Source organism: Sus scrofa, chromosome 15, assembly GCF_054392235.1.
Source record: "Sus scrofa isolate SSC_HxYL_T2T_F1_AM1 chromosome 15, Sscrofa_HxYL_maternal_Yorkshire_Landrace_v2.0, whole genome shotgun sequence".
Lineage (NCBI taxonomy): Eukaryota > Metazoa > Chordata > Mammalia > Artiodactyla > Suidae > Sus > Sus scrofa.
In genome coordinates this window covers 127,005,747-127,031,580 of record NC_139397.1, presented here as the reverse complement: position 1 = coordinate 127,031,580, position 25,834 = coordinate 127,005,747, and the positions used below count along the sequence as shown (strand labels likewise).

General features: G+C 40.3%; 1 protein-coding gene across 1 annotated transcript in view; it reads right to left on the bottom strand.

The window, feature by feature from the left end:
• The window catches only part of UNC80 (unc-80 homolog, NALCN channel complex subunit), a 260,152-nt gene that overhangs the window by 52,022 nt on the left and 182,296 nt on the right, over window positions 1-25,834 (bottom strand). Inside the window, exons 35-47 of the mRNA XM_084998950.1 lie at window positions 25,373-25,559; window positions 24,280-24,411; window positions 22,021-22,164; window positions 18,044-18,144; window positions 16,920-17,006; window positions 13,352-13,535; window positions 11,344-11,438; window positions 9,334-9,423; window positions 8,264-8,365; window positions 6,003-6,183; window positions 4,635-4,903; window positions 2,558-2,692; window positions 705-843 (exon numbers count right to left, since the gene is read on the bottom strand). Of these exons, the coding sequence (XP_084855076.1) occupies window positions 705-843; window positions 2,558-2,692; window positions 4,635-4,903; window positions 6,003-6,183; window positions 8,264-8,365; window positions 9,334-9,423; window positions 11,344-11,438; window positions 13,352-13,535; window positions 16,920-17,006; window positions 18,044-18,144; window positions 22,021-22,164; window positions 24,280-24,411; window positions 25,373-25,559 (1,846 nt within the window). The remainder of the gene's footprint in view (window positions 1-704; window positions 844-2,557; window positions 2,693-4,634; window positions 4,904-6,002; window positions 6,184-8,263; window positions 8,366-9,333; window positions 9,424-11,343; window positions 11,439-13,351; window positions 13,536-16,919; window positions 17,007-18,043; window positions 18,145-22,020; window positions 22,165-24,279; window positions 24,412-25,372; window positions 25,560-25,834) is intronic.

Here is a 25,834-nt window from a genome sequence, read left to right as displayed (position 1 = left end):
GCACATTCCATGATGATAAAAGGCTGTCTAAAGAGGTTATTCACTTAGTATTGCCCAAGAAAACCCAATTTTCTGAAAATTACAGTGGTCTATTGAGCTCCCTTTTTAATACAATTTTCATGGCAGAGAATTCTTACACTTTAGGAGTTACAAGAGGAGTTCCCTGGTGGCCTACTGGTTAAGGATTTGGTGTTATCACTGCTGTGGCTTGGGTTCAATCCTTGGCCCAGGAACTTCTGCATGATGTGGACATGGCCCCCCCAAAAAAAGATTTACAAGAAATTTAAGAAAAACAGGAGTAGGAAAATGTACTCATTTAATTTATACCACTGTTCCATTTATTTTTGCTGTCTTTTTTTGACACCCCCCCTTTTTTTAGGGCCACACCCATGGCATATGGAGGTTCCCAGACTACAGGTGCAATCAGAGCCACAGTTGCAAGCTTACACCATAGCAATGCAGGATCTAAGCCATGTCAGCGACCTACACCACATCTCATGGCAACGCCAGATCCTTAACCCACTGAACGAAGCCAGGGATCAAACCTGCAACCTCATGGTTCCTAGTCAGATTTGTTTCCTCTGTGCCATGATGGGAACTCCTATTTTTGCTGTTTTGATTTAGTTCAAAATATTGAGTATAAAGTCATTTTTAAAAAAGACATTATGAAGAGGAAAAAATGTCAAGGGGAATTTTGCTTTTACCTAATGACTTAAGAGGCTTCTCAGCTTTGACCAACTCTAAGATGTCTAGGATGTCAGTGGTCTCCCCCTCCAGTGACTGCAGCAAGTCAAACAGGCACTGAGCTGACACACCTTTGCTGGAGCCAGTGTTGGCAGCATCCTGCATAAAGAAAGGCCATTTTAATTTAGTAGTAGTATTGCCCACCATAGTACTAATGTGGTTTGATCAGAGATTCAAGTTTCATAAACTCTTCCACTGATAACAATTATAATATCTACATGGTATTCAGCTTGTGTAATTCTACATTCAGCCATGATGCTCTATCCTTTTGGTGCAGAATACTGGACTTTTATGGGATCTATTAAAAGCTAATCTAGTACAAAAGAGATATTTGCAGAAACATAAATATACAGCAACACGTGAACTGCCAGGAAAGTTCATACCAATAGTTCTTCTAGTCTGGGATAGTGGGACTCAGTGTTCCTCCTCCCAAAAGTTCCATAATGGACTGAATACTTCAAATACGTTTGGAGTAACAAACACTTATTTTGACAACTCTTGGAATTTTGTAGTTCCTATTTGATGATCCATCTCCAAAATGCAGATACTTCCTATCTCAAAGCTCTTTAAAACAGCTGTGGTTCATTTATTAAAACAACACATCTTGGTTAAATTCCTTCTATATGCCAGGTACCATTTTGGGCACTTAGGTTATAGACAAAACCCAAAACAACCCATACAAATAAAACAACTGAAAGCAAAAGGCAAACAAAAACCAGACTAAGGTCTCACTTTAATGGAACTTAAATTCTATTGTGGGGTGTGAGAGAGATACATGTTAGTGGAACAAATACATGTGCGACATGTGCTATAAAAGGCTCTGCTCTGCAGAAAAAGAAAAATAATGCAGGTGGATAAATAATAAAAAACTGGAGAGTTGGTTGGGTTGCATCCTACGGGCCAAGATGAGGGTTGAAAGACAGGATTTTCTTGTTGAAAAAGAAGTAATTTATGGTATTCATATTCTATAATGAATTCCATAATTCCATCATCTTCCACTGGTTGAAAAAAGAGAGCTGAGAGACTGATTAGACAAGGGACAATGAATGGGCCATACATAAAAATAGAACTCTGGGAGTTCCCGTCGTGGCTCAGTGGTTAACATATCTGACTAGGAACCATGAAGTTGTGGGTTCGATCCCTGGCCTTGCTCAGTGGGTCAAGGATCTGGCGTTGCTGTGAGCTGTGGTGTAGGTTGCAGACGTGGCTTGGATCCCGAGTTGCTCTGTCTCTGGCATAGGCCGGTGGCTACAGCTCCAATTAGACCCTTAGCCTGGGAACCTCCATATGCCGAGGGAATGGCCCTAGAATAGGCAAATAAAATAAAATAAAATTAGAACTCTGATCCACAACCTGTAGTAACTGGCCTAGGAAACCAGTCTGCTAGCAATCAGGCTTGTAGGAAGTCAAATTACCAGTTCCAGAGTAAATAAAATAATAAGCTCTGCATAACAACTAGCCCTCAAATGGCTAGGACCTGATTAATAACTGCAGCTTCCCTAATCCCTGTCCCCAAATCCAATTTAGGACCAATCAGAGAAAGCCAAATATGCACCCTTAACCAATGCACAGAGATAACCTCACAGTTGTTAGCCTGCTCACAGCTTCCTCTCGCCAATGACCTCCAGTCAGAGCACTCCCGAAGCCTTCCCTTTTCTCCGCTATAAAGTTTCTCACTCTTCTGTCCACATCTGAGTCTTTGTCAAAACACAAGTGATGGTGGCTAACTCCCTTGCTATAGTGAACTCAGAATAAAGAGCTTCTGCTTTTCTCATCTGGTTGGTCTTGATTTATTTCCGCAGAGCTGACTCACAGGAAACTCCAGGAGAGGGGCCACACTTGCAAACAGCTGGAGCACAAAGGGCTTCCGGTGTAGAATGTAGAACTGGTGGCAGGCAAATTCGATGGCTTGACGCAACTGGGGATTGCTTTCATAGTCAGAGTACACCTACAGAAAAATGCCACATACTCAGAAAATGCCTCAACAGCCTACTAGAGTCATGTTTACTTTTAAAACTTACAGCCATGGGAAGCCTGGAGGGAAACAGCTAATTTCATAAACTGATGGAGCAGAGTGTAAAACGGCATATACTTTTTTAAGAGAAATCTGGCAACATACATAAAAATCCTGAAAGTATAAATATACTTTTTTCCACAGGAAATTTGTGACTAGGAATTTATCTTAAGAAAATAATTGGACAAATGTACAGAGATGTATATATAAGAATGCCTGCTGCAAGTTTGCTTAAAATAGTAGAAATTTTGAAACAAATTACTCAAGAATTGGGGTTAAGTGAATTATACGTATAACAGAACACTATGTAGTTATTTTTAAAAAGATGCTATCGTACTAAATGTAGGTACAGAGAAAATGTCCACAATATCCCTAGTGTTACTTTTTTTTTTTTTGGCTTTTCTAGGGCCGTTCCCGCGGCATATGGAGGTTCCCAGGCTAGGGGTCTAATCGGAGCTGCAGCCACCGGCCTACGCCAGAGCCACAGCAACTCAGGATCCGAGCCACGTCTGCAGCCTACACACAGCTCATGGCAACGCTGGATCCTTGACCCACTGAGCAAGGCCAGGGATCGAACCCGCAACCTCATGGTTCCTAGTCGGATTCGTTAATCACTGAGCCACGACAGAACCTTCGTGTTACATTTTTTAAAAGTAGGTAACAACAGTGACTATATGGATGACCCAACCTATGTTTTAAAAAAATATAGGAGAGAATATCTGGATTTTTAAGATGCAAACCATGTTTATCTATGAGGGAGGATTATAGGTGATCTTTATTTTCTTTTTTAAACTTTATCTTCTAAATTTTATAATGAGCATCTATTGTTTTTGATAATTAGTAAAAAAAAAGTTATAAAAACAGAGAAAATTCCAACTATTTATTTATTTTTTTAATGTCTTTTTAGGGCTATACCCATGGCATATGGAGGTTCCCAGGCTAGGGGTTGAATCGGAGCTGTAGTCGCCAGCCTACACCACAGACACAGCAACACCAGATCCAAGCCACATTTGTGACCTACACCACAGCTCACCGCAATGCTGGATCCTTAACCCACTAAGGGAGGCTATGGATCGAACCTGCATCCTTATGGATACTAGTCAGATTTGTTTTCACTGAGCTACAATGGGAACTCCCCCAACTATTTTAAAATAGGAAGAGAGCCCTGATGATATTAAATGTCAATTTCTTGCTCCTGTAGGTTGAGGAAAGTTCGCTCTACACAAGCATGTATTATCTTCATCATTTTATTAAAATTTCTTTAAAAATAGAAAACTTGGATGACTATCCAGGCCCTGTCGCAACTTTATTCAGCTCCTAAATGTAAGCACATACACATTAGACTTGATCCAGTGTAAACTGGTTCCTGCTACGTTCACCTCTTCCAACGTTGTCATGCTGAATTTAATGGCAATGAAAATTTCTATTTAGGCAGAGGTCAAGAATCTCTTGGGAGTAACATCAACTGAACACTTGCCTATGGAACTGATAATGGCTCTCAAGCTTCCGAGGGCATCAGAACCACTTGGAGGTCTTCTAAAAACAGATTACTGTTCCCTGACTTCAGAGGTTCTGACAAAGTAGGTCTGAAATAGAACCCAAGAATGTGCATTTCTAACAAATTCCCAGGAGATGCTGATGCTGCCGGTCCAGAGCTTATACTTTGAGGACCACTGGCCTAGCAGAAATGGGAAAGTGCAGCCAAGATCTAGGGGGTCTCAGGATAGAATGGAATATTGTGGAAATTTCGAGGGAGATTTCTTGTGGTACTTTCTGAGGTCACAAAAGAAGATGATTCCATCATCTTCAGTGTAGATTTTGTCGACCTGCTTGATGGGCAGCTGATTGCCTGGTCAGGAGAGCAGAGCCCGCGCACCTGCAGCATGGTGGGCAAGATCCACTGGTAGCCACTAAGGGAGAACAGGTGATTGAAGTGCACGGCGCTGTTGATGACGGTGGCAGCGTATTGCCGAAGCAGGGCACTGTCTTCTGGGTGGAGGATCAGAGCCCCATTAAAAACATTGAGGAACAGCATGATCTCATCTCCCCAGGGAAACTCGCTCGGCATGCCCAGGAACATCTCCTCCAGGAGCTGGATCCACAAGCTTTTCTGAAGAGTGTCGAGGCCAAACAGCTCCTTCCCAGCTGTGAGAACAGGAAACAGCAGAAACAGAATTAGCCCCACACGGTCAGCATGGAGGGCATCAGACCCCAGGGCACTGCTGGGTTCACGTGTCCCTACGCCGGGATGAGAAGACCTGCTGTGGACATGCATCCCAGCGCAATAATGCTGGCACTGAGATGACACCTCCCCGTCCTCTGAGGACCTTCTTTGTCACCTCTTTGATTCCACTCCGTGGACAAGAGAGGGCTGGTGGGTGCAGTGTGTTGCTGCTGCATAGGCTGTGGCTTTGAGAAGAAACAAGTGACTTCAGACAGAAAATGGCAGGGCTGGGACTTGTTCTTGGTCTTTTAACTCCTGGTCTGACAGGAGCTCTATCTACTCATGCTCTGGAGCATCTGGGTGAAGACACTGAGCGTAGGGATGCTGATTTCAGTAAACTGCCTGAAATTAATAACTGAGTAACACAGCAAGGTTTCAAAGTGGGTCTTTTCTATTTCTCTGTCTCAGCCTCCCCCCATGCCACTCAATTCAGGTATAAATTAGAGTAAAATGCACAGGTCACAAATTTGGAATTCAAAGAGTTTTGACGAAAATACCCAGTCATGTAACCAACACTCCAATCAATACATAGACCATTTTCATCACCTGCAAAAACTCCCTTTCCAGGAAGTTGTCCCCCGCCCCAGTCCAGAGGCAACTACTGTTCTGACTTCTGTCCCTGGAGATTTGTTTTGCTTCCTCTTGAACTTCATATACATACCTGTTCTTCATGTCATCAAGTTCTCCCCTAATGACACCTACTGCTTCCTTTAGTTGCTTACTATTAGCTTAGAGCAGTGGTCTCAGAGTTTGGTCCTTGGAATGGCAGCATCAACTCCACCTGGGAACTTGTTAGAAATGCAAGTTCCCAAGCCTCACTCCAGAGCGACTGAGTCAGTAACTCAGGGGTCGAGGGGGGCACCCAGCAATCTATGGTGTTATCAAGTTCTCCAGAGGACTCTAATGCCCACTCAGGGCTGAGAGAATTGTCAGCTGATTAAGATGGAGATGCTTTCCAGCTGAGGACAAAACAACACTGTGACAAGCAGCCCAAGAGAGGAAATGCTCTTTCTCTGATACCTTGAGGATCGCTGAAGAGAGAAAACTCTGCATCGATAGCACTTCGAGGGAAGGAGGGCAGTCGGAGGAGGTCTTCCTGGAGCATGGAGACGTGGGACTGCTTGTGGGCTGTGGGGATCTTCTGGGTAAGGGAGATGAGAAACAAAACCCGCCCCACTTCTTCCAGCTTCCGAGTGAACACCTAGCAGTAGACAAAGGCAGGAGCAGATGAAAAGTAGAACTGGCAACTCCACCAAGCGTGAGGTAATTGAAGTAAAATCTTGAATGGCAAACTGGGCTGATTAAGAATGAAGGGGTGGGGGAAATGAAAGGAGGGAGAAATATTTTTTTCCTTTACCCCATAGAAGGAACAAATAATGCTTAATTGACCTTCACTTCCTGCATCTGTCTGCTCTGCAGAAGGAAGTGTTTCTTTTGGAGTTTGCAGGCTGGAGGAGGAGCACAAGGCAAGTATTGTCAAGAATAGTTCAATATGAAATAGAGCCCCTTTGTTTGGACATTGTAATATGGAAGACCTCCTCCAATGGAGCCAGTCAATTCCAGTTGTTTCTATCATTTTCCACTGACGCCTTAAGCTGTTTCTGGGTTTGCCTCTTGAAAACTGAAATGGGATCCAGGAAAAATCTATCTTGAAACAAAAGCTAATGGGACCTCGATTGGTGGTCCTTTTGCCCTGAGTTTAGATGACATGAACATGGGGCTTGTGGTCCTTCTCTTAGCACCTTTTCTGTCACTGATTAGTGGGCCGGTGGTGGGGGGGGATGCAATTAGATAGATGATAAGCAATGAGAAGTTGCTGAGGAAACTTCAGAGCAAGACCCACAGGTCTGCATATTATTGTGTCCTTGAAGAACTTAGAAGTTTAGGATCCCAACTTGGAATATATGGAGAGCAGAGGCCCCGTTTTATGCTTTTCTTTTAAAACACACTCTTAAATATGATTAAAACAAAAAAACACACTTGTGTCATGCTTTTATTGATTATAGCCTTAATTATTTTGCTGCTGAAGTCAGAGACTGGGATAATTTGATGGGAATTGTTTTAGAAAGTACTTATATTTAAGATCTTTTGAGTTTTGCTCAATACCTTATACTTGGTGACACATTCACTATTTTCTTTCTCTTAAATGCAATTTAGGTAGTTAATATTAACTACATTTTAAATTACTTAAGTGGTAGAATTCTATGCCACTTCATTTATCTCATGGAGCTATTTTTTGAATATTTTGATGCCAAATTAGCATTGTTGCTGTGTGAGAAAAATTGAAGTGATAAAGTTTGAGACATTTTTAAAAAAATAAATGAATGTAACACATAGACCACATTAACATTTTATCTGTTAGAACTGTAAGCTACAGCTCTATTTCAAATACAAAATAGTGAATTTCCTTAAGCTCAAAGTCTGATTTGCCATGAGATATGTGAACACTATTCTGCTCTTTATCTTAGATCTAAGTACAGCTGCTTGATTCAATCCCCTTCTGTTTCAAGAGAAGTAAATGGCATGCCCAAGGTCAGATCACTGATCAGTGGCAGAGCTGGGACTGAATCCAAATCTCTGGACCTTGATTTAGTGCTTTTTTCAGGCATATGACATTGATCTGTTTTATTTTTTTTCCAACTAGCATACACTTCCCAGACAACCTTCTAATAGTTACACTATGTGTACTTCCAATCCTGCTTTACAAAAATGTGGAATTAAAATCCATACTTAGAAACTAGTAGGTAAATAAAATAGAAAATTTCTATTATCTGTACCCAATGATTCACCATAGCATTGCTCCAAGTGAGTGTTTTCTTTCTGCTTTTTTAGGGCCACAGCCGTGGCATGTGGAAAATCCCTGCTAGGGGTCGAATCAGAACTACGGCTGCCAGCCTACAGCTCAGCCACAGCAACATAGGATCTGAGCCACATTTGCGACCTACACCATAGCTCACGACAATGCCAGATCCCTGACCCACTGAGCGAGGCCAGGGATGGAACCTGCGTCCTCGTGGATACCAGTTGGATTCTTTTCCACTGCGCCACAATGGGAACTCCTAAGTGAGAGTTTCTTAATGCTTTTACATTATGATCCAATTTATAAAACTTAGTTAACACATTATTTGGGGGAACTATCTATTGACCAAGGGCCCATCCATCTACTCTCTCTAGAGAGGATCGTGAGAGAAACATGGAATTTCAGGGCTGGAGACCATTTACAGATCATCTATCCCAAGGACATGACAAAACTATAGAAAAAAACTGTGGTGATCAGGCACCTGTTTCTGAATGAGCTCCTGTCCTTTCTCTGGATGCATATGTACAAGGTTCAGCTGTGGAGACACTGATCTCCTGAAAGGATAAATATCCCGGACGTAGGTCTGTGGTGGGATTACACAAAGGCAAACAAGAGTTCAAAGGATTAAATTTTGACTTTCATTTCTTCTTTACCCAAGAGTCAGACAAACAAAAGTTGTATTTCTAAAGGTTTTGATTTTTTTTTGTTTTGGCTGCCCTGCGGCATATGGAGTTCCCAGGCCAGGGATCAGATCTGAGCCACAGTCGTGACCTATGCCACAGCTGCACCAATACAAGATCCTTAACCCACTGTGCCAGGCCAGGGATCAAATCTGCATCCAGGTGCTGCAGAGATGCTGTCTGATCCCGTTGAGCCACAGCAGGAACTCCTGGTTTTGATTCTTAATGCTTTATGCTCCCCAGTTCTACAAAATCCCAGGGAAAACAAACACTCTCCTTAGGAAAGCTTCAAATTCCCCAGGCTGAGTACACTTTCCAAATACCAGTGTGCTCTGTCAAGAGAGAAGACACCAAAAAAAAAAAAAAAAAAAAAATTGAAGACACCAGAGACAATTTACTAAAACACACTCTGGAAGAAAATCATTGTCAAGTGATGCCAGTGGTCTTCTGGAAGCTTCCTTTTACTCATTAAATCAGGTTACCATGGTCATGCTTATTGTAATAGAAAGTGAAATAAGAACATTAAAATTCCATAATAGACACAGGTAGTTATAATACATGCAACTTAAATTTTCATCTCTATGAAATAATGATGAGTGACAAAATGCCTAACTTATCTCCTTTAATTACTACAAAGACCCTACAGTAGATACTATCATCCCCTTCACTTTACAGACAAGGACACTCAGGGTACAACGGTAAAGTGGCCAGTCAAAAGCTGCACAGGTGGAAGGTGGTGTGACCCAAGTGGCCGCGCTCCTCATCTCTAAACAGGGATCCCCACCCCCACCCCACATGCAAGGTGCCCTGGGAAAGGCATGACGGACTTTTGACACAGCTCTCCACCAGTGTCATCACTGCACAGTCTCACCTTATTATAGTGGATAAGGTTCCATCGTTTATCCATGAGAAAATAGTGTGTGGACTGGGATTCTGGGATATTAAAAAACTCCAGACACTCCTAGGATGGTAACAAAAAATGTTAATGAACATTTATTGAGAATATATTATGAGGCAAGCAATAAGCTAAAAATATACAAACAAGGTAACTTCTTATAAGGAATATATATATATTTATATCTTGCCACGTTTTACATATTATATGCATTATATACACATATGAATATATATGCACACAGTAAAGAATGATCGCATAAAACCTAATAGCGTGAAATAGTGCAAGGTAGGAGGAGAGGATTAAGAGGTATAAACTACTACATATAAAATAAACTTCAAGGACATATTGTACAACACGGGGAATGTAGCCAATATTATAACAGTCCCTTGTTATGGGCCACACATATGCGGGCACTAGGGACAGTTCCACGGGTGGAATATTTTGCATGGGCTCCCATCCAGCTGGGAAGCCAGACAGGACATCTTTCAGGGCCGCTGTTTTCAGGAATGTGCTTTGAAAAACATGTATGTTGCTTTCAGAAAAAAGCTGTAACTATAGTAACTATAAATGGAACATAACCTTTAAAAACCGTGAATCACTATGTCGTACGCCTGAAACTTCTATAATAATGTACATCGACTATACCTCAATTAGAAAGACTGAGAGTGTAATATAACTTCCTGCTCTCTTAGTGCTAAAGGGGACAGTTACAATGCAGTGATGGACTGTGGAGGCACAGTGGCATCTACTGGTCTCAATGTCAGGAAGAAGGCATGTTCAGTAGCTCCATCAGTAACAACATGACCTACATTTTTCGAGCTCTCAGTATTCACTCCAGTCTACATTCAAGGCTTCCACGTAGAGAGCGTGTATTACCTTCACTGGTGTATCAGCTCTGCTGAAACAGAAGGTGAGACCAGAGGGGCCCCATCTTTGCTTTATTTGGGTGACACCGGTTGCGGTGGAGCCCGGGTGTGACCTCGCTGTCTCTCCTCATGCTATCCTACCCCTCAATGTGAGTAGAAAAATGGAATGTCTGTTAAAGTTTACTTCCCTGGGCTTAAGAGATTCTCTGGAGGGGAATAGATGAGGCCTGGAGGAAGGTTAACAATGCTTCCTACTGAAATAAAATACACAGGTCTGGCAAAGCTGAATTTCTCAGAAGTCTTTTCTACTCATGTTTGGACCAAAATTTAGACTCTAGATAAATGAGGAATCAGTGTATTAGCATACTTAGTACTTTACCTTAAAAACCTTACAGGCATGAGTAGCTATGAATTGCATTTCTTTTGAAGGGTGTAATTACTATAACCATTAGAAATACTTTTTTTTTTTTTTCTTTTTTGGCCGCACCTGTGGCATATGGAAGTTTCTGGGCCGGGGGTCGAATCCGAGCTGCAGATGTGACCTATGCCACAGCTGTGGCAATTCATGACCCTTAACCTGCTGCGCCATGGTGGGAATTCCCCAAAACACTAATTCACCCCATTTATTCTAAGGTATATATTTTCTGCCTCCTCCAATCATTTCTGTCAATGGGAACTCAAGACTGAGAATCGTTCAACTGGGTGCCACAAAAGGGACTCTGGCATAAAGCCTCAGCTGGCCTCCAGAGTTTGCCCCAATGCTCTTGGTGTGCAAACCCAGGACAGCTCCAGAACTACCACAAGTGATGCCAGGAAGTTTCTAAGAAGGATTCATGGCATTCCAAGAGGAGTGTCATACGGCTGCTGTTGCTGAGAGGGAACCAGCATGGTTTTGTCTATGTCAATGCAGAGCTAAAATGTCAGTGAATGTGGGGAAAATTATGCAAGGAAATAGAGGAAGTACACACGAGTGGGACAGATTCTAGAAAGGGTAAATAAATGTACATATCCATCTGAAGGTAGGAAAATGCCATTTAATTCTTAACTGGATGATCATTGAAATGGCCACATACATTGTGCATACAAAAAAATTACTTCTGTTAAAAGTCACCCTTACCTTTAACAGGGCTTCAAATTGAGTGTCCTCATGCACTGGTAACTGGGTTGGGATATCACATTCATTCTGTCCATGAACTACCAAGGTTTTGGTACCTACAGAAGGTAAAACTCATAATAAACTGACTTCTCCTATAAAGAAGTTTGTTTATAAAGGACAAAACATTGAAATGTTGTTACTAAGCTGATGTTTTTGTTATTATTATGATTATTACTATCCGTGAGTGTTTAATGTGAGTTGTATATTGTCCTAACTGCACTCCTTTGTTTATAGGTAAATATGTATTTTAAATATGTTTACTTATTATTTAAGAATGACAGTTACCATTTATGGAGTTCCCAACATTTTAAAATGGTTTTATGTGCATAGTCATATTTAAATCTCATAGTGACCCTGTGATATGGGTATTATTATTTTCACCTTATAAATGAGGAAACAGAGAGAACTTATTCTTATAAATAAGAACATTTTTTTGGCTGTGCCCACGGCATGCAGAAGTTCCAGAGCCAGGCATCGAACCCACGCCACAGCAGTGACAACGCCAGATCTTTAACCCACTGAGCCACCAGGGAATTCCAAGAACTTATAAGTAACTTAGTCAAAGATACACATTTATTTAGCGGAAGAGTCAGAATTCAAGCCTTAAACGTGGCAATAAATAATATATTCATATATTTTAAAGGAGATGATCAGGAAATAATTGTTGAGAAAATATAAACAGAGGAATTAGCAAGAGCAATGTAATTTATTATTATTATTTTTTAGGACTGCATCCGAGACATATGGAGGTTCCCAGGCTAGGGGTCAAATTGGAGCTGTTGCTGCCGGCTTATGCCACAGCCACAGCAACGTGGGATCCAGGCTGCGTCTGTGACCTACACCACAGCTCACGGCAAAGCTGGATCCTTAACCTACTGAGCGAGGCCAGGGATGGAACCTGCATCCTCATGGATCCTAGTCAGGTTTGTTAACCGCTAGGCCATGAAGGGAATGCCTGTAAAAAGCAATGTAATTTAAATGTACATTTTCTGCATTATACCTTATCTCTACCTTGTTCCTTAATTGTAAATCTTTGTGAACATATGATATACCTTGATTTTTAATGAGTTGATTTTGAGTATATGACTGACAATACGAGTTTCTGTGCTGGAATAAACTCCAATCTCTTTGTTAATATTCTATTGAACACATAAATACACCATTACCATTTATCGAATGCTTACTGTGTGTCAGGTATGACAGCAAGTATTTTATAAACCTAAACTCATTCATTCCTCACGACTGTGAAGTGTGAATTATATCTCCATTTTACACGTGAATAAAGAAAGCTTAAATACGGTGTACTATTTCATAGCTAATACTAATTATACAGATGACAAACGGCAGTGCCTCTCTGCTGTTGGAATATGTGTTCTTATTTACACATAATTTTGTCTTTCTCTTTTTTTAGTATATGTATCATTTCACATTTTCTTAGTCAAGGATAAAACCTTGGGCAAAATTTTTATCTCTAAGAAAGACAAGCTATCCAAAGTGAAAAAGGAACTGTATCTAGGGTTTACATCAGACTGCATGTTCTTTTGTAATTCTCCTTCCTGCTTTTCTCTTTTCCAATTTTTCATAAAGCCGCCTCTCAGTGAGTTTACAAAAGCCTGGGGCCCATGCCATGCAAACAATATTATTCTCCTTGCTGTGCCAAAAACTCATTCAAAAAGGCTCTCAGTTTGGCTGGCCCTCTGCGATAGACTTCAATACATCTTTCACCTCGGCAGCCCTTCAAGGGCTGATTCATGTGAATCTCAGTTCTGATGTCTCCCTTTTCATCTGGCAATTGGTGACTGTAAAAGGGCCTATTGTATTTCTTCAGATTGTATTCAACAAAAATTCTTTGAAGCACTCAGTACCACGGTCAGACCTCTGAAAAGTTTTCTCATGAATGAAATAGACGCTTGGTTTCTAAAAGGATTATTTATACTTTGAAAAAAGTTAAGTCATCCAAAAGCAGTACCTGGCATTGAAGCGGTCACCAGGAGCTTTACCTCACACTGCTCCTTCTTCATGGTCTGCTTCAGATCCTTGAAGAACAGGCCTTCGACATAACCCACCACCTCCCACAGGAAAGTCAGAGTGGCTGAAATGGCATCCATCCCCCACTCGCAGGGGGTCCGTACAAAGTACATGATTAATCCCACCTACAAGTCAGAACAGGAAGAGGTCACAAAGCCATGATAATCCTGAGCCTCCATTCTCATTTCCTTGGGTTTTCCTTTCTTTTCAATGTATTTAAAATTTTTTTTTAATTTGCTTATTTTGCTTTTTAGGGCCGCATCTGTGGCATATGGAAGTTCCCGGACTAGGGGGTCCAGTCAGAGCTACAGCTACTGGCTTACACTACAGCCACAGCCGATCCGAGCCACATCTGCAACCCACACCACAGCTCACGGCAATGCCAGATCCCTGACCCACTGAGTGAGGCCAGGGATTGAACCTGCATCCTCATGGATACTAGCTGGATTTGTTTCTGCTGAGCCACAACGGGAACTCCTTGGCTTTTCTTTTCTTAATTAAATATTCTCTGGTGCCTTTGTATGCTCGGTTCAAATGCTTCTCTATTGCTTTCCATGGCAGTAAGCAGAGGAGAGTATAATTGGAAAACTAGCCAGAACAGACGGCCTTACATTTTTGTTATCACTAAAATACTTAATTCTTAAGAAGAAAGCAAAAGATCATTTCTCCAGGCTTCAAGCCACCTGGTAGCTTATGTACTTGGGCCACCCAAAGTGAATCTCTGTATGATGTTTGCCCAGACACTATTTGCTGCTTGGATTATGTCTAACAGTTTGACCCAAGAACACTTTGCTTGGCTAAATCAATAAACTTAAAGATTTTGTTTGTGTCCTCTGAAATAATTTTGAAAAACTATGTGCTTTGTTGTACATTTCAAGTCGCCATTTTATAATGTCTCATCCTAAGTTTCCTTTCTGTTAATCTGAAGAGAACATACTAAACATTCTCTACATTGAAATAAGAGGAGCACTAGTGTAACTGGGATGTGTACTTCATTAGAGTTGATGAAATAAGTCTTAACTACCTTATTCAATAATGCACAACAAAAATCTGAAATAACATAAAAACCACCCATTGGCTTTTATTTTTCTTAAATCTAGAAAACTTTCCAGTTACATTGCAAGAATCAATGTCACTAACTGAGTCCACTGTGGTGGTTCTGAGGGCTGAATACCCTCGTGATGGCCAAACCTCACCCCTAGTAGAAACCTATAAAAAGATAAGAACAGGTGGGAAGTCCTAAGGGTTTAAAGCCTCCATCAATTATAAATGAGGCTTCCTTAAAACTACTACAGTAGGTCAGATCCTTTCTCTGTCTTAACATGTCTGTTCAATGCAGCCTGGTGGTATCTGGGATGGTCAGAGAGGCTCTCTTTGGTGTATAGGAGGAGAATGGCAATTGAGATGGCAGTCGTGCTCAAGAAGTGTCAGTAAGGATCAGAGAAATGAGGCTTTGGAGATTTGTTCCTTTAAAACTATCTGGACAGCAAACCGCTTTAAAAGTCTTCATATACCCCCAGGTATGCTTAGACCCCAGATTGAAGATCACTGGGTCAAGGGAGGCAGTATATTTAAACGTCCCTAATAACGTCTGGAAGAGATGGGTCATTGTTCTCAACATCCCCACCATATACATCCACAATAATCATTAGAAAAGAGAGATGTACAGTAAGGCCAATGGTTTAAAAAGGGCTCTGCCCTTCACTGTTTTGCCATTCTGAGTATAAGACCTCTTTCTCTAGTTCACCCAAGGCATTCATGTGCTTGGGACTCAGAGAAAGATTATGGTTTAGATGGAAATGCAAAAATAGGAATTTATATTCATGCAGAACAAGATTATAAGGCAAGAGGCCAAAGTGTTGTTAGCCCTTTTCTCTATCAGGTTATCAATGGTCTAGTTGGGAAGACTTAGGTCTATCATTAAGGCTTAGTTGGAGTTGACAGGAGAGTAGGGCAGAAGGGAAATGAAATGCTCATCCTTCTTGTCCCTGGGCTAAAGGATGGAGGGGAGTACTGGTCCATGTAAGCATTTCCCCTATCCAGTGACCTGGGGGAAGGAGCAGACACCCTGAAGGGTGTCTCTTGCCTCCAGTCTCTGGGTCTCTGACAAGAGTTCACCACAGAGCCTTTTGATACTGACCTGGATACAACATAAGCTTGACAGGGCATGTACTTAAATTGAGGGAGGCCCTGATATTTGGCTTTGCTAATCTACCTTGAGTTTGTGTTTGGTACAGGCAGGACCAAGAAGTCATAGAAAGCTTGGCTGCAGAGCTTTCTTAGTAGAATTGCCATGGTGGTTCACTGAGCAGGATGCTCTAGCCAAAGGACTCCTGAGCTAAAGCCCCATGGGACTTGCAACCAGAACTCAGAGGCATGTGTAGCACTAGGAGGAGCTGAGGTGAGGCGAAGTTTCCTGGCAAACACTGCTGGAAGCAGATTGGGTTTATAAATTCCTCCAGACAGTCATCCAGCAACCAGACAAATAAAGAGCATTGTCTCACAGCGGAGGAGCCAGAGCAAGCATTGAACGAGAACAGAGTGCTAAACAAAGGTTTTTTTTCTCTCCAAGTTTTAGAGATGAAAGAAGTTGGAAGGGAGGAGAATTCCTAGAGACTAAGTATTTTTAGCTTAGAGAGAGTGAACACTATTCAAAGGTACCATTTATATATTTGTATCAGTCTGAACTTAAAACTGGATTGTATACTAATTTATATTTTCCCCCTTGTCAACCCACAGGTGGGCACCCAAGATGAAAACCAAATCAGTCATAGACATGAAAAAAGAATTATAAATTTTCTCTGCACATCAGAGTTGTAGTATGGGTTAAATTTATCATCCTACTACAGATGCATTTGGATAACTCTCCCATTTCCCCACTTGCCAGAAGACCAGTGATGGCAAGGAAGACATTCTCTCAACACTGAAATTCATTTGCCCATCTGTTTGCTTGGATTAAGGTGCAGTTTCAAAGAATAGTCATGCCAACAGTCCCAAAATTGCATATTTATATAGGATGTAAGGAGGAGAATATAAAGAAACTGGTACATTCTGAAGAGTTCAGGAAGGAGCTGTCAGGATAGTGTAAAGCAGATCGTTGCTATGGAAAAATACTCACAGATACTTTCCATTTTGGGCAACACTTTCCTGCATGTGTGTGTATATGTGTTTTTAAGCAGCAAGATGGGAAAAGGGAGAGAATGACAAAAATGACATATGCATTTTCTAAACAGAAAACCAAAAATTAAGAATGGACATGAAGAAGCTGTATATGGCCAAAGGACAACGGAGAGAAAACAGAAATTTACTGAGTGCCCACCACATGCCAAGGATTATGCTAGAAGGGGTTTCTCTAAACAAACAGTGTAAGATTTAGGTGACCCTGATTCACCTCCAGTCACCTAAGTAATGGGAACTTTCTGACAGAAAATCTTCCAAGACCTTTTTCTCACGTTGCTGCTTCCTACTCGGAAAGGAACATTTATAACCTACTGGAAAGTGAAACTCACCAAGTAGTTGAAGAGGATGTGTGATGTCTGAGCAGGAAAGTCTCCGATATTCAGGAGAAGTTTGCGCAGCATGTACATTAACTCATCCTGAAAGAACAACAGAATTTTGATGTCTCATCTAGCCTCCGTACCGTAGGAAATAAAATTAACTCCTTGAAAAGCAAGGGGGAGGGATTTTCCTTACTTTGGTTTCCTTTTTTTTTTTTTTTCTTACTTTTTTTTTTCTTTTTTATCCCCTTACTTTTGATTTCCTTTATGATCAGCATGTTAATATGGTTTATGGGATACCTATTAGATGCTATTTAAACCAACTGTTATACCTTCCCTAGAAGCTAATTCTGAAATTACTAAGCAGTGGTCAGATAACTTTAAAAAAAAAAAATAAACATTTCAACTGTGTCTATGTGTCACAGGCAAATCAGAGGAAGGCTATATATTGAGTCAACTCTATTTTCCAGGGTGGCCAGGTGTGACAGAAATGTGAGGAGGCCCTATCTGAAGAAACCATTAAACAAACTAGGTTTATTGAACTTCATAGTTCTGCTTCCCAGGTTTTGCAGCAGAGATAAAGCTAGGCCAAGAGAGGATAAATGGAGATGTTTATAATTAACCTTCCTTTTAGAAACTAAATTTAATCTTCCAGCGAACAGAACTATAACATAGAAATGAAGAATTTGTAATCATTAGTATATTTGCCATTGCTCAGAAAACTACTTTTATTTGGCATAATCTTCTTACAGGGTGGCCTGGCAAATTAGATTTTTTGATTAATGGAGAGTTTCAATTTATTCTAATAATCCCACCTGCATTACACACTACCCGCCAATCAGAATTGAGTAAATGTACCCAACAGCAAAAACATTAGCATGAATATAATCTTTGTTTAAAAGACTGAGACTCTTTCTGTTATCTTAGGGTCATTACACATACATAACATCAGTTAATGGACAAATTCAAAAGAGAACAGCAAAGTTTAATTTTTAATCATTATCATTTTCCAAAGTACTTGGCTATGTGTCAGAGGATATTGCTATTGCATGAATATCACTGTAAAGTCCGTTCCTTGATTTTAACCATGTTCATACACATAGCTACGGAGCTACACTATAAAGAAAGAAATTTACTTGTCTATTGCTGATGGTCAGTTTTTCCAGAAAATGTCGAAGAACTGTTGATGGATCTTCAATTAGACAATTCCATAAGACTTGCTGAGCCACAGCACTCACTTTAGAAGAGAAAGGAAATTGGACATTTGTCTTAAATGGAGATAAACTTATTAGATCAAGTATTCAAACAATTTACCAAGCTTAAATTAATCTCTCTAAAAGTTTTGCCTTAAAAAGTTTCTGAACATTCTTCCTATTGAAAGGTAGGTATTTGTTCTCTTTGTTTTTGTTTTCAAACATCCTAGTCTATAAAGAAAAAAGTGACAAAAGGATGGTCTTTAACTATTAGCATTGCTTTTGTAAAGAATGCATTTGTGATATACAGTGGAATATTATTCAGCCATAAAAAGGAGATCCTGCCATTTGCAGCAATATGGATGGACTTTGAGGGTGTTTTGCAAAAATAAAATAAGTCAGACAAAGGCAAATATTGTATGATCTCACTTACATATGGGATCTAAGAAAAACTCAACTCATAAATACAGAGAACAGATTGGTTGCCAGAGGCATGTGGTAGGAGTGGGAGGGAGGAGTAAAGATGGTTAAAAATTATAAACTTTCAGTTATAAGATGAATAAATCCTGGGGATGTAATGTATAGAATGGTGGCTATAGTTAACCATACCATTTTACATATTTGAAAGTTGTTAAGAGAATAATTCTTAAAAGTTCTCATCATAAGAAAAAAAATTATAACCATGTGTGGTGATATATGTTAATTAAACTTATTGTGGTAATCATTTTGCAATATATACATATATAAAATCTTAATGTTGTATACCTAAAACTAGTACAATTGTTATATGTCAATTATATCTTTTTTTTTTTTTTTTTTGTCTTTTGTCTTTTTGTTGTTGTTGTTGTTGTTGCTATTTCTTGGGCCGCTCCCACGGCATATGGAGGTTCCCAGGCTAGGGGTTGAATCGGAGCTGTAGCCACCGGCCTACGCCAGAGCCACAGCAACGCGGGATCCGAGCCGCGTCTGCAATCTACACCACAGCTCACGGCAACGCCGGATCATTAACCCACTGAGCAAGGGCAGGGACCGAACCCGCAACCTCATGGTTCCTAGTCGGATTCGTTAACCACTGCACCAGGACGGGAACTCCAATTATATCTTAATAAAAAGAATACATTTATGGAACTGTTCTGGAAATCACCCAAATATAAGCAGTGCTAAGAGTTGAAGTATTTATTAAGTTAAAGTCCCACTTCCTAGTTTGTCACATGGAGATTCCTCAAGTAATTATTTGGTTTTTAGAAAATATGGCTTTGGTTTAAAATGCCTATGAATTAAGATGACATTTCATTGTTCACATGAATACTTTAAATAATAACTCCTTCAGGGAGTTCCTGTTGTGGCTCAGCAGAAACGAATCTGACCAGCATCCATGAAGATGCAGGTTCAACCCCTGGCCTTGTTCAGTGGGTTAAGGATCCAGCGTTGCCGTGAGCTATGGTGTAGGTTGCAGATGTGGCTTGGATCTGTGTTACTGTGGCTGTGGTACGGACCAGGAGCTACAGCACTGACTTGGCACCTAGCCTGGGAACCTTCTTATGCCAAGGGTGTGGCCCTAAAAAGACAGACAAACAAACAAAAACTCTTTCAGTAAGATAAAGTAGTTGAGCCAGTAGTAGTCAGAGATCCCACTTTTTTTTAAATCTTATTTTGGCTGCACCTGTGGCATGTGGAAGTTCCCTGACCAGGAAGCGAACCTGTGCCACAGCAGTAACAGCACTCAATCTGTTAACTGCTAGTCCATCAGGGAATTGGTGCTCTCACTTCTAATAAGAATGTCTTAGGAATACATAATCATTCCTAATGCAAAAGAAAGTGCTACTTCTTTGGGGAAGGTAAGCAGGCTAAGATTGACTGGAAGTGCCCAGGCTAAGAAAGCAGGTGAGTAAAAGTGAGTGGTGGGTGAGCATTAGATGATTATCAGTTTAAATGGTTTATTTAGTTTAGTGTTCTATAATAGGGATATAGAATTTAGTATGATTTTATCTCTTAGCCTATATTTTAAATTAAAAAATACTGGTTTTTTGCTTCAGAAGCTAGCTATCCAATTAAAATTGAACTATATAAATAACATTAACAAGAGATATATAAATATAAGCTTTAGCTTTCATGTGTTTTTACAAATAAAATAGACGTGGGTTTCTGTTAGGTTGAAATTAGTTGCAAAACTATCTTTATATACTATTTTCATTCTCCTTGCTGAAGTAAGGTGTATTAATGCTTAAAATATGAAAAATAAAGGAAAAGAGAAAAATGAGATTGGTAAGTCCATCAGCCATCAAAACAAAGATATACATTTTGGAGTATGTCCTTTCATACATATAAAATACATATTTATGTGCATTTAAACATAATATCATACAGAAAATATTCTCTGGCACTCAGTTTTCTTTACTTAGCAATACACTGAATACTTTTATGTTAATATTTTTCTAGAATATTATTTCTAATGTGCACAGATTGCTGTCATATGGAGGTACCATGATTAACTAATTGCTTACTTTTGCACATTTAAACTCTTTTTCAAGTACTTATTTTTAAAATTTACAATGTACAGCATCCTATATAAACCTTTATTCAGCCCTCATTACTGTCTTAGGAAATTGCTAGACATTGAAATATGTGCTAAGGGATGGTCACACTTTTAAGGTTTTTGATGCATATTGTGAAACACTCTGTTTCAGAATGCTTGTGTTAAAATTTTACTACCATTAACAAGGTGTGAAGATGCTCTCTTCTCTGAATCTCTACCAACTATCCATATTTTCATTTAAAATAATCTTTGCAAATTTTTAGCTGAAATGTAAGATTGCTGTTTTAAACAACAATATTACTTAAAGGTGTTCCTGGCTTCCTGGCCATTGGATTGTGTATTTATACCCCGTGTCCATTTTTTCTATTGGAGTTTTAAAAAGTTTTTTTTCTTTTTTTTTTTTTTTTTCAGGGCTGCACCCATGGCATATGGAATTTCCCAGGCTAAGGTTCTAATCAGAGCTATAGCTGCTGGCCTAAACCACAGCCACAGCCACAGCAACACCAGATCCTTAACCCACTGAGCAAGGCCAGGGATCAAACCTGCATCCTCATGGATACTAGTCTGGTTTGTTACCTCTGAGCCATGATGGGAACTCCCTAAAAAGCCGTTATTCAGTTATAAAGGTTTTTTCCTAAAATGACATTAAGAATAGTAACCTGTTATCAATCACACATGTAACTCATCTTTACCCCTACTTTATTATTTCATTTTGTAATTATTCTCTTTAGATAGTACCTCCGGGAAAATAATCAAGTGAGAAAGATGGTATTAATGATGTCAAGCCAATAGCTAAGATTTCTAAGGTGGCCAAAATCACTATTTGATTTCTAGGTGGCCACATGAGTGTTGTTCTGTTCTCTGGTCATAAACAATGCTCCTGGACCAACCTGCATTATTTTATTTATTATGTTTTTCTTTTGACAGCCACACCTGCAACATATGGAATTTCCCAGGTCAGGGGTAGAATGGGAGCTACAGCTGCCAGCCTACGTCACAGCCACAGCAACACCACATCTGGGCTGCACTGATTACCTACGCTGCAGCTTGTGGGAATGCCAGATCCTTAACCCACTGAGTGAGGCCAGAGTTCGAAGCTGAATCCTTATGGACACTAGGTCAGGTTCTTAATCTGCTGAGCCACAGTGGCAACTCCTAAACTGCATTACTTTAAATGTAATTTCTTGGGCTTTAAGTTTGTGCATGGAGAAGGTGGAGAAAGTGATAGCGTTAGTAGATACTGTATTAGAAATCTATAATTACAACATGTGCTAACACGACTCCACGTGGCCAGTGGTTCATGTCTTCATGAATGGTCCTTTAACAGATGAACACCTTAAGTATTTGTTAGTGTGGCCGATGGTTGTATGAGTCAAAACCGTACCTGCGACGCCGTCCTCCCGCACCTCACCATCCTCCATCAGATGGACAATGGGGAGCACTGCTGCGCAGATGCAGGCCGGGAACACGGCCTGCGGGGGCTGAGGCACGTGGTGGTTGGGCGTGTGCTCCGTGGTGTGCTCCTCATCTGAAGAGGGAGACATAATCGGGGTGCTTCTCTCAGTATTGTGATTCTCATGCAATAACCTTTCTCAGGCCAAGGCCTCCTTATCAAACATTCCTTTGTGTGTAGTCCAGTTGACCCAGTATCATATGTTGGAAAGACTATTCTTTATTCTTTCTCCACTGAATTTTCATGGCACCGTTTTCAAACATGAAATCAACATAGATGTAATGTAAAGTGGACTTCTGGTTCCTATTTATTCCATTGCTCTGCATGTCAATCCTTAAGTCAGTATGATACAATCTTGATTACTGTCACTTTGTGGTAAGTTTCAAAATTGGAAAGGTGGGTTTTCCAACTTTGTTCTTCATTTCCAAGATTACGGTGTCTATTTAAGGGTGTGGAACAATTGAAAGCCTCATACTTTTTGGTAGGAATGTAAAATGATACAGACACTTTTGAAATCGCTTGGCAGTTCCCTTCACAATACTTACACATAGCTGTGGGTAGCAGCATAATTTATCCTAACCAAAAGGAAACAACCCAAATGTCCACTAACTGATGAACTGATGAACAAAATGTGTCATATCCATGTAATGGAACATTATCTGGTAATAGGAAGGAATGAAGAATTGTTACATTTGACGACATGGATCGACCTTGAAAATATTATGCTGAGTGAAAGAATCCAGTCACAGAAGGCCATATATTATATGACGTCAGTCATACAAAATGTGCAGACTAGGTAAATCCATAGAAATAATTCTTTTTTTTTTTTTTTTTTTTTTGTCTTTTTGCCTTTTTCTAGGGCCACTCCTGTGGTATATGGAGGTTCCCAGGTTAGGGGTCTAATTGGAGCTGTAGTCACCCGCCTACACCAGAGCCACAGCAACGTGGGATCCAATCCACGTCTGCGACCTACACCACAGCTCAAGGCAATGCTGGATCCTTAACCCGCTGAGCAAGGGCAGGGATCGAACGCATGACCTCACGGTTCCTAGTCAGATTCGTTAACCACTGTGCCACGATGGGAACTCCTTTTTTTTTTTTTTTTTTTTGACCATACCTATGGCATGAGGAAGTTCCTGAGCCAGAGATTGAATCTATGCCACAGCAGTGACAACATGGGATCCGTTAACTACCAGGCCCCCAGGGAACTCCAAAAGTAGATTATTTCTTGTCAGGGGTTGTGTGGGGAGTGGTGGATAAGAAGTGACTAATAATGGGAATACAGTCTTTTTGGGGGGATAATGAAAATATTCTAAAATTAGGTAGAGGTGATGGTTGCACACTCTACATATTCATTAACAACCACTGCATTATATACTTCAAAAGGGTGAATTTTATAGTATGTGAATTTTGTCTCAATAAAGGTGTTATAAAAAATACAGATATGCCTTAAGCTCCTTTTCCATAAGTTGTGATTAATTAGTGTTGGTCATTTTTGAAGTTCCCCAGAGTTGTGCAGTGAAGGGTTGAGACCCACTGGTGTCTGTATAATTTTTTGATGACTTTATAAATCAGTGATGAAATGTGTATACTCATGAAGCAGCGAGTTCCAGACAGTGATTTATCATTAGAGAAGCCTAGTCTTTAAATTCTTGGAACTGAAAAGTATCACATTTCCCCCAGAATCAGGTTTCATTACAGGAGCAGCATGAGCTCTGTTCTTGCTTTGATTGTTAAATTATTCCGGAAAAGCATCCTAAAGCATCCTACTGAGTCTTAGCTATGCACTGCAGTTACCTGAGCAGATTTTGAAAATACTGGGGTGGGGAGTCTGATCCTTAGAGTTTCTGATTTGGTCTTGAGTGTGATCTGAGCCTTTTTAAAAGCTCCCTGGTTGACTGCACCGGGTGGCCAGGGTTGAAAATTGTCAACTGCCTGGAATAATATTTACTGAAGCCTCAGCAATATGATTTCATGTAATGTAATTAAAATAAAACCAATGTATTAAGGATATTTGCTGGATTAAATTCAACAATAAGTTTTTTAGAATACCACTCAATTTTATTTTTAGAACTTCATGAGGCAAATTGTTCAATGAAGACAGTGTAATGAAATGAGATGATATCAATTAAAATTGTTTCAAAACACGTAATTCACAAGGAATAAAGAACACATGTGCAAAGGACCCACCTTCGGCACTGACAGCTGAACGCACTGACCAGACTGACCCTCGGCGGAAAGAGTAATTCCTGTGGGAAGTGCTGGAGGTACAGGATGGACTCACAGACAGTCGACGGGATGCCAGATTGGTGACTTCTTCTACTGGCAATGGAAATGGGGAATGTCAACTTTGGTTTGCTTGTTTGTTTGTTTTGGCTGTGCTAGAAATCTGAGGTATGGAATTGAACTTGAGCCAGTCCTTAACTGCTAGGCCACTAGGGTATTCCAAGTTCAGTCTTTTTTTTTTTTTTTTTTTGTCTTTTTAGGGTCAGCATATGTAGGTTCCCAGGCTAGGGGCTGAATCAGAGCTATAGCTGCTGGCCTACATCACAGCCACAGCAACACAGAATGAGCAGCATCTGCAACCTACACCACAGCTCATGGCAATACTGGATCCTTAATCCACCGAGCAAGGCCAGGGATTGAACCTGTGTCCTCATGGATGCTAGTCAGATTCATTTCTACTGAGCCATGTCAGGAACTCCGAATTTTGGTCTTTTAACAAAAAAGTTATCATCCCAACTATGCTTGTACTTACATCAAAGTATATTTGCTCTTGGAGCATAAAGCTTAAAGTAATTTAGAGTGTACTTAGGAGGAAAAAAAAAAGCTTACAGAAAGGTAGACAATTCCTCCCAAAGATTTTTGCAAAAGCAGGGCAGAGAATCACTGATTTTAGAATGGTATTCTGATAACAATCAACAAACTACCTGCACTTGTGACGTCTGAATGCAGTGAGTGGACCAACCCCGTTTTTAAGGATGAAAGATTGATTATGTGTACTTTAGCACACACTGCATTCAGCTGTTGCCTGAATCATAGTCATTCCTTGATCTACTACCATATTGGTTCATTCAATATAGCTAGTGAAAATCCCCTGTAAACAAGCCAGCTCTAAATATTTTTAAAAAGACAACTTTTCTCTTTCTTTAGATAGTGTCAGGAGGTGAGAGAGATGGGGTATGTCACCTCAGGTCACATAAAACGGTCAATGTTTATGTCAGAGTAAGTCCTTTCCCTTTCCTGTGACTCCATCCCCAAGAGTCCAGTGTGTAAAGGGCACCTTCTTCTTCTGGCTCTGCACTGGGTGTGCAGGTGGGCTCGTAGCAAGCCTCCTGGGTGATGGGGATGGCGGTGATGAGGCTGGCTTCTCGCCCAAGACGTTTCTTCTCTTCCTCCTGTTGCAAGTTCTTTAGGATGTGTTCTGCCCTTTGATGGGAGCGGGACACAGCCCGGGCTGAAAAGGATTTCTATGGAGACATGAAGGTAAGTTTACTTACTAGCAACTCTTCTGCAAGGTCTCAGGCATAAAGAGTGTTCTAATGAATGACACAAATATGGTATTTTGTCCTCAGGAAATGTTAGGGCATCCATGATCTAGTTTTATGGAGATTTATTTGTTTGTTTCTTTTTCTACCATGTGTCTGGACTGTATACAATTAAGCTAATTTTTTTTCATTCAATATGAATAATTCTTTGAGGATATTTGTGATTCTGGAAAGAATCCTATTTTACCTTAAGAATA